Source organism: Triticum urartu, chromosome 5A (assembly GCF_056163025.1).
Source record: "Triticum urartu cultivar PI428250 chromosome 5A, HENAU_Tu73, whole genome shotgun sequence".
NCBI lineage: Eukaryota > Viridiplantae > Streptophyta > Magnoliopsida > Poales > Poaceae > Triticum > Triticum urartu.
In genome coordinates, this window is record NC_141877.1 from 549,580,892 (window position 1) to 549,590,020 (window position 9,129).

General features: G+C 41.9%; 1 protein-coding gene across 7 annotated transcripts; it reads left to right on the top strand.

Moving 5' to 3' along the window:
- The first annotated feature begins 2,300 nt into the window (after positions 1-2,300).
- LOC125510462 (uncharacterized) lies at positions 2,301-8,781 on the top strand. 7 transcript variants are annotated; one of them, XM_087521672.1, is made up of 13 exons: positions 2,301-2,773; positions 3,166-3,259; positions 3,371-3,431; positions 3,502-3,680; positions 3,748-3,830; positions 4,893-4,946; positions 5,168-5,309; positions 5,555-5,678; positions 5,775-5,810; positions 6,366-6,635; positions 6,812-6,953; positions 7,747-7,871; positions 8,001-8,407. In XM_087521672.1, the coding sequence occupies exons 1-4, from the start codon at positions 2,479-2,481 to the stop codon at positions 3,538-3,540; spliced, it is 489 nt and encodes a 162-aa protein (XP_087377798.1). In that variant the 5' UTR covers positions 2,301-2,478; the 3' UTR covers positions 3,541-3,680; positions 3,748-3,830; positions 4,893-4,946; positions 5,168-5,309; positions 5,555-5,678; positions 5,775-5,810; positions 6,366-6,635; positions 6,812-6,953; positions 7,747-7,871; positions 8,001-8,407. The 7 variants fall into 7 exon arrangements, 6 of the variants coding, with proteins under 6 accessions (XP_087377798.1, XP_087377800.1, XP_087377802.1 ...); XM_087521674.1 differs by having other exon boundaries at positions 4,898-4,946; XR_007284627.2 differs by lacking the exon at positions 3,166-3,259 and adding an exon at positions 8,561-8,781 and having other exon boundaries at positions 2,302-2,773; positions 8,001-8,218.
- The last annotated feature ends 348 nt before the right edge of the window (positions 8,782-9,129 follow it).

Sequence of the window (9,129 nt, forward strand, 5' to 3'; positions counted from 1 at the left end):
TAGCAATATTTAAGTATGTCAAAATTTTCAGATTTGTAGAGAGTAATATCATATTTTTCAATCAAAGAAGCAACTTCATAAGCACCCTTAAAAGAAACAAATTCTTCAATTCGTTCGATATCGTAGTAACTATAAACACCTTTTGCATAAGAAGATAAGATTTCAATATCATTAAACTCACATAGGTAGGGGAGGTGTTTTTTAGGTTCTTAGAGCAACAAGTAAAATCACAAATTTCACAAAGATTCCAAGCATAACACAGTAATCTGTTTATTTGATTCCATAAGAGTCTCCCTTTTTCAGACAAACGGTGACGCACAAAATGAGCATGCTCATCTAAAGATTTCCCATCAACTAGGCTAGTTGGGGTTTCAGCACGAGCGCATAAGGATCGGAGATGATCTAAGTAGAACACTTTAAGTGGACCCATATCAATAGATTTTTTGCAAGCAAAGATGCAAGCAAATAGAAGGCACATGGAAACACAAACAAGGATACATACGGGACGAAGGCAAATAGAGAAAGAGAGGGAGGATAGAGAGAGAAAAGGCGAATAAAACGGCAAGGGTGAAGTGGGGGAGAGGAAAACGAGAGGAATGTAATGCGGGAGATAGGGATTGTGATGGGTACTTGGTATATTGACTTTTGCGTAGACCTCCCCGGCAACGGCGCCAGAAATCCTTCTTGCTACCTCTTGAGCACTACGTTGGTTTTCCCCGAAGAGGAAGGTATGATGCAGCAAAGTAGCGTAAGTATTTCCCTCAGTTTTTGAGAACCAAGGTATCAATCTAGTAGGAGGCTACACGCGAGTCCCTCGTACCTGCACAAAACAAATAAATCCTCGCAACCAATGCGAATAGGGGTTGTCAATCCCTACACGGCCACTTACGAGAGTGAGATCTGATAGATATGATAAGATAATATTTTTGATATTTTTGTGATAAAGATGCAAAGTAAAATAAAGGAAAAGTAAAAAGCAAAGGAAATAACTAAGTAGTAGGAGATTAATATGATAAAGATAGACCCGGGGGCCATAGGTTTCACTAGTGGCTTCTCTCGAGAGCATAAGTATTCTACAGTGGGTGAACAAATTACTGTTGAGAAATTGACAGAATTGAGCATAGTTATGAGAATATCTAGGTATGATCATGTATATAGGCATCATGTCCGAGACAATTAGACCGACTCCTGCCTGCATCTACTACTATTACTCCACTCATCGACCGCTATCCAGCTTGCATCTAGAGTATTAAGTTAAAAGCAGAGTAACGCCTTAAGCAAGATGACATGATGTAGAGGGATAAACTCATGCAATATGATGAAAACCCCATCTTGTTATCCTCGATGGCAACAATACAATATGTGCCTTGCTGCCCCTACTATCACTGGGAAAGAACACCGCAAGATTGAACCCAAAGCTAAGAACTTCTCCCATTGCAAGAAAGATCAATCTAGTAGGCCAAACCAAACTGATAATTCGAAGAGACTTTCAAAGATAACCAATCATACATAAAGGAATTCAGAGAAGATTCAAATATTGTTCATAGATAGACTTGATCATAAACCCACAATTCATCGGTCTCAACAAACACACCGCAAAGAAAAGATTACATCGAATAGTTCTCCACAAGAGAGGGGGAGAACATTGTATTGAGATCCAAAAAGAGAGAAGAAACCATCTAGCTAATAACTATGGACCCGTAGGTCTGAGGTAAACTACTCACACTTCATCGGAGGGGCTATGGTGTTGATGTAGAAGCCCTCCGTGATCGATGCCCCCTCCGGCGGAGCTCCAGAACAGGCCCCAAGATGGGATCTCGTGGATACAAAAAGTTGCGACGGTGGAATTATGTTTTTGGCTCCGTATCTGATCGTTTGGGGGTACATCCAGAAATAAGAGAAGGATGTTCCTACAAGCCTCCTTAGAGCTCAGACGAATCCGGTCGTCCGTTGCGTTCGCTTGATGGCATTTCGGCCGCCGGATCAAGCCATCGGACGTACTCTGCCGTCGGATCTGGGAGTAGCACTATAGGAATGAATAGTTTCGCTTCCCACGTGCTTTTGCTTACTCCGCTGTTCTGTCCGGTTCCCGCTGACGAGTGGGGTCTGTCTGGTGGGCCTAGAGTGTCATTTGCGGTGGCTGGCGCGTGTTCTGTCCGGCCCGTCGGCGCTCTCCGGAGGCAAAATATCCCGTGCCACCGCCGAAATACTCGTCTCCCGCCGAGGGCATTTTTGACTTTTTGCATACCCGACGCCAGATGGCTTTCCCTGGTTCGCAGCCTCATCCCCAATCGGGTGAAACGGCTAGGGTTTTCTCACCCTCTCCCACGTCTCTCTCTCTCTCTCTCTCTCTCTCTCTCACTCGCATCTCTGGCGTAGCCGTCGCTCTCGCTCCCCTCCTCTCTGGCCCGAGCGGCCGCTTCTCCTCTGCGCCTCCCTCCTCCTCCTGACCGTCCCTTGTGCTAGCCCCTCTTTGCCATGAAGTGCGGAGGAGCTATCAGTAGCGGCAGAGGTCGGGCTCTTGGGGGTGAGGCTAGAGAAGTCCAGGCGGAGCACGCCGCCGCCGTCGCAACCAGCCGCGCCTTGGGCGACGCCGACGAGCTCCAATGGCTTGACGCCACCAACGCGCTTCGGTGGATCAATCTGGCGCCAAGAACCGTCCCAGCCTCGCTTCATCTCTGCTGCCGCCCCCTCCCCTTCCACCCTAGCCGCCGCCCCCGTCGCGCGACTGCGAACCCGCCCTCCCGTCCCCCTCTCCTCTCCACTCTCCTCGGTGAGTTATTATGTTCTTCTTTTTTGCATTTTTTCTCTCTGCTAGAGTGAATAGATGTAGGTAGGTTGTTATGGATGGGTCTTGGGGGTGTTTGGATGTATTGGCTGCCTGGATCTTGTTAGAATCCTTTGGATTCATTAGGTCTGGTTGGATCCCCTCCGTTTTTTGCTGCTATGCGGGAGACAGTGCGGCATGGCTAGATTCCTCGGACGATTTTTTTGTTGCATTTCTTATTTTGTTCGGTGGCTGCGGGTTTGCCATTGGCTCATGTTATTGAAATTTGTCTAGATAAATTAATTGGCTGGTCTGTTTGTTAGTAAGGGTTAATCCTTGGTTTAGGCCTTTAGCTTAAGGATTAAACAAATCACATGACTGGTTATAGATAATTGCAGGGACTATGCATGGCATGGTAATCAAACCACCATTGTTAGCTGTTTGGTTGGCGCTTTTGATGGAGAGAGGGGGGATAAGTTGTAGACATGTCAGGTGGTTAGTTATAAAGAGATTGGAGATTTATGCCTATTGTGGTTGCAGTTCTGTGAATCAAAGCGCCATTCTTAAATGCTAGATTAATTTGGTTGTCTCATATGTCACCAGATTCCAGTTTCTAATTAGCAGTCAAGGAGTAGATAACTGCACAACTTTGGACATGCATGAGGTGAGTATGCATGTAAATCTGTCTCAATATTAACTGATAGGGCAACTAATGTGACCGTTTTATTTTGCAGGTAGTGGTTGTTAAAAAGATAGATGACTGTAACAAATAATGTGTGAGAACAAGGAGCCAGAAATATTGGAAAACGACCATAAGATAGATAGTGGATTCAGTGATTTGGTTATTATGGAGGTTGATGGAACTTGGTCTACTGTCGGAATTCAGAGCCATAAAGCATTGGACTTGGACAAGGTAAGTGCACTTGCAGAGTCTCCATCTAGAATATCTATTTTGGGTACTAATTGTTGGTATATTATAGCAACAAACAATCAAAGACGCGTACGTGACTGCTCCATGGTTCAGAGCTCTTCCATGGCAGCAACCAGCGGTCCCAAGGCCAAGGTGAGTTCCCCATTTTCCTCCTCTCATTGAGCTCCCTCCTTTGCCCGCCATTTCCCTCGCTATCTCAGTGATATGCTTATATGCGCTGCTAGAAGTGAGGATTTGACTATATTTCCGGAGCAAAAATATAACGAAGCGAAAATTGTTCCAGAGATCTGGGAGTTGTACTACTACTTCTGTTGTGATGTGTCTTGCTTTCGTGTTTGTTTACAATTGGCAAGTTTTAGGCTTTTACTGTCTTTAGCCATCCTAGCAATACTTTTTACAGTTATACTGCAAGGTCTGCACTATTTGTTCTCTCCTGAAAATATGATTCTTGATGAAGTTTTACTTCACTGATGTCATCTCCTCTGTTTGCTGATCTACAAATGTGTTTTTGTTTTTACATTGATAGACAAACTTTTAGTCGTACTTTCTAGGATCATAGTTTGTTGTCAACTACTTCCACTCATGGCTGATATATGTGAGTATTTAGGCTGGATAAATATACCATAGCCTGGACTGGTGGATTGAGTATAGTTGGTCCATAAAAATTCTGTTAGACATAACTATCTTTTTTTAATCGGTCATGTGACTGCTTGCTAACGTCTTCAATTGACCCACTCCTACATATGAAATTGTAATTTGTTGAAACATATAAGCAACCACAATCTGTCCTAAAGATGACTGACCTGTCTGTTTAGTGGAGTAATGGTTGATGATATCTTGGTTTGCTGAAAAGTCATATGTAGAAATAATGTCCGACAACCAATACCTGAGACCCTATGGGTTTATTTCCAGTGGCCAGTTCCTAAAATGCCAAGTAGTCCGCATCTTTCTAAGCATTTTAATTACTATATGGAATTAGAACTAAATCAGTAATAATTTTAGCCTCATTTTGAATATGCCATTGTCTTTATTTGTCACAACAGCGGACAATTAGCACGAAAGCTGCAACCAGTGCATTCATGACCAAGTTTTCTTCCTTTATAATCGATTTTCAAGATTCCTTTTATACTGCTATTTTTTATTGCTTCTGTGTTCATGTACCGTGACTGATACCGGTGAGTTTTTCTGTATCAGGACAGTTGTTGTAAGGAATATGTTTCCATGCACCTGCCTCGACCTTTAGGACTGGTAATTTGTTAAGTTAATAAATCTAGAATCTTCATTTGCTACATGAAAATCCATGCTTAAGTAGTAGCCCCACTCTCTTGATTAACTGCAGATTTTATGCTCTTCCGTTTTGTACTCAGTCAAGTAATGTTTTTATGGTTCATGAAGGTGAGATATTTGAAGCTCTACGCTTGTGTGCACTAAAATGGAGAGCATCTCCTTTTTTTAATGGTGATGCGCAGAGAATGTGGCCAAGGGGATCCTGTGGTGCGGGGTGATGACCGTGGACACGCTCCGCTGGGGGAATGAGGTGCTCCGGAAGAGGATCCAGCCCGGCGATACTGAGGCTGAGGTCAGCCTGGAGATGCGCATGCGTATCGAAAGGTAGTGCTTTCTTTCTTAGTTTTCACATCAAAATTATGTATTTTCATGATGCAAGCATATATATTCGTTTGTTCGTACGGTTCAGTTTTAAAGATTTTCCAGTCAGTTTTAAAGATATTTCCCTTGAGATAGTACTTTATATCTATGGTCTTTCTGATGGTTTATAGCAACATTTGGTATGTCGTATATAATGTCTATGATAATTGATCTGTGATCTTGATTCTTGGATCAAAATGATTCACAAGATGACGAGCGTGGCAATCTCGGCGGGCTCGCTAAAGTCAGGGGAAGGAGAGAAACAATGGGGAGCATAACATGGATGTGGGGCAGGAGAGGCCGTGGTTGGAGCGGCATTGCGTGGGCATATTGGTTAGTTTGCCATTTCTGGCCCAATTCAATGTTCAAAGCTTTCTATACAGAATGCTCTAATTCTTACTGGACTGCCTGACATGGCAATGGTTTCAGGGTATTATTTGAGCTGATACTCCATTTTCTTACAAGGTAAATAAGATACAACTGTAGCATTCTGAACTTTTGCCTTTCATGTATATTACAGAGATGATGTACATATGTTTTTCTTCTGTGATCTCCTGGGGTCATTAATTATGAAAGAAATCTGAATAATTCTGAATGAATCCCCTGTGATCATTAATTCTGAAAGAAATCTGAATGATTGCCAGAATGAGGAGGAAAAAGCAATAAAATTCTGATCATTTGGGTCATGGTTTTGGAGGAAGATTGCTGGTGTTGTGCGCACTCGGCGCTCTAATTAATCTTATTTGATCTCTAGGTCTAAATTAAATTTATCTCAATTAGATGTTAAACGAATAATTAAATGTGTTGGCGTTCATCCAGACTACATAGATCTGATTGTATTAGTGTTAGTTCTTTGAAGTCAAGTACTACTATGGTCGAAGGGAAATCGTTTTAAAGTGATGGCCAAAGTGATACAAGACAGAATACAGATTAATCAATTTTAATGTCTACATGTTTTGTTTGCTCTTATGTTCACTTCTGTCGAGTTACAACTTGACCTTGTGAATTTGTTTACTTCAGAGATGTGGTCCCATCAATGTTGGCTGTCGAATTTGTGCTGCAGTCCATGCCCACCACGTCCGAGTCTTCGCCCCTTCGTCATCCAACACAAACAGCAGAACAGAGTAGCAGTTGTGATTTGCCAGGTTGGAGAACTGACGCAGCTTGCTGTCACGGAGTGCTCGCCCTTCTTCTGTGCCATAAAGCCCCTCGGTCGAAACTTGCAAATCAAAATTGCCGACCCTGTCAATCTCGCTGGAACGACGTCTAGCTCGTTGTGCTCCACTCACTGTAAGTACCTTGACCTCTGCTTATTCTGAACCATTTATTTATCTGTTTGGGCTGTAATTTGTAAGTTTGCTTTCTTAGTAAAGAACTAAATAAAGCTTTGCTGCTGATGACTATTTTCTTGGATAAGATTATATTCTTTAGATTGTGATCTGACCTATTTGTGATTTCTATCTCAGCTAACGGCATATCTCATAACTAAAGCTATGAACAAGTGCTTCAGTTATGCTGGTGGCAATACATTGCTTGAGGTGACCTCGTGTGCAAGATTATCCCCATGGAGGGCGCTGGCACGGAGACATTTGCTCACATCAGTACTATGTATGCATTATTTTTTTTTACTTGAAGATTAGAGGATTATAAGAACTGAGACCATTGCATGGAAATCAGCTTAGCACCATAATAATTAGGTAGTGTATCATGCAGTCCGGGCAGGATCACCACTGATTGACATCTATCCTTTTTAATCTCCTAAAGCAAGAGTATTTTGGTGGAGGACAATTTATGAAGGCAGGCTTAGTTGTGTGATTAATAAACCTGAAACTTCTTAGCAACTACTTTCTCTGTAAACTAATATAAGATCATTTAGATGACTACTTTAGTGTTATAAAAGATCTTTTATTAGTTTATAGAGGGAGTATTCAATTATTATGTAACGCTAGATTTTCTCCAACTACACATGTGTTCTGTTTTTCACATTGGTGTACTGTTTTTCTTATTCATCCTTTCAAAAAAATTAGTCTTTAATGATTTGGTATAGTCAACGTGCATACTATCCGGTGTAGGCATCTAATTTGTTTTATTCTTTGTTCCATGATGAGATGATGGATTGTAACAGGGTAGCCATTTCCTTCTCTTTATAACTCTTAGAAAACGAAATGGTTTTGCTTATATGGTTTATATCGATGTTTCATTTGGACCATGATAAAAAAAAGTACATTAAGAGTGTCCGTTGGACAATCCGAACTTAGATATGAGCACTACTTCTATTAAAATTAAGAGTTGTTGAATATGTCTATATGAACACTACTTCTATTAAAATTAGAGTACTCTTAAAACTATCTCATTGTGTGATATCGACTGATGTATCTATGATTTGGGTGTCTTCCTTCAGGAGCAGCCTGGTTGGGTGGTGACGTTTCCGAGTGGCCAAGCAAGAGCTTTTTTTTGGTCTACACCTATGCAGTGGTGACTTCTGCTACAATGTGCATCAACACCAAAACCATGTTCCTGATCATGGTATGGTGCTTAGCATTATCATTTGCTTCCATTCGGTGTAGTTGAAGGGCTCCAAAAGTTTGTGTTGTCAAATTCTACCTCATTTTGGGATGTCCCTCTAACTGGTCCTCCCATTATCTTGGTTTGCAGGACGCTGTTGTGTCCCTCACCGGCTCTCTCCTTGCCATCACCGACAGGGTTGTGCAGGCCACTACTCGCGCAACTACTTTGCAGTGTGGAGCATGCCATCGAGATAGACCAAAAGAAGAACACCGCCGGCAACAACACCAATGGGGGCCTCCCTGGTTTCCACCACCGCCGTTGCTATCGTCGCCCTCCCCGCCGCCCCACACCACACTGCCAGATAGGTCTGTGTGCTTTGCCCTTGCCCCCTGCTTATTGCACTCAGGATGTGTTGGTGCCATGCTTTGCCTATATGTAATCTCCTATTCTGTTGTAAAATTCTTTTTGCTTATGATTTCTTACTGTAGTGTGAAATTTTAATTGCTTGGGTTGTTACTGCTATGCAAATATATTGCTATATTTTAGGTTTGTTACTTTAGTCTCTCTTCCTCCCTTGTTTTATAATGGTATGAAATTCTATTTTGCTGCAAGATCGAAGAGATTTTTTTTGAACACAATCTGTGTCGTGAGGACTGAATTACTTGTAGCTATGATATCATTTAATTTTGGTCATCTGTATTTTACAGGAGTTCCAGTGTATATTTATTTTTCATCCTTATCAGAATAAGGATGCACCTTGAATTATATGCAGTTTTGAAGACCATCATTTGGAATTTTATGCAGTTTCTTTTGATGAAAATATTTAGTTTGTCATAAAATTCCAATGAATACAATTCTGGATGAGGACAGAATAATGTGTAGCTATGATGGATGTTCTTATTCCAGTGACTCATCATCCGGAGATAATAGTAAGATGAATTATCAATTATGGCTTTCCTTCAATATATCATACCGAACGTTCATCCTTTGGGCAGCACTTGCATGCAATGGGCTTTGGCGCTCTGGATCTTTTTAGTTTTTTCCGAACCTTCGGAATATAAACATATCTTAGTAGGTTGGATATTGATGACACAGGTGGGGTGTGGCAAGCCGCACACAAGACTCATGGGAGAATCCTTGGCTCCTCGGAGTTTAGCGATTCCTGGCTGTTGGGTGTATTTTTTATGCACATTCTTTTTTTTCTGCGTTCTCGGCCGTCGGATCTACCTCCTGGATGACCTCGGTCGTAGGATCAAAGTTGAGCATTGTAGATTGA

Coding starts and splice junctions, on each gene's coding strand:
- LOC125510462 (XM_087521672.1), top strand. CDS start 2,479: ATGAAGTGCGGAGGAGCTATCAGTAGCGGCAGAGGTCGGGCTCTTGGG. Junction 2,774..3,165: donor TCTCCTCTCCACTCTCCTCG/GTGAGTTATTAT, acceptor AGATAATTGCAG/GGACTATGCATGGCATGGTA. Junction 3,432..3,501: donor CAACTTTGGACATGCATGAG/GTGAGTATGCAT, acceptor TTTATTTTGCAG/GTAGTGGTTGTTAAAAAGAT.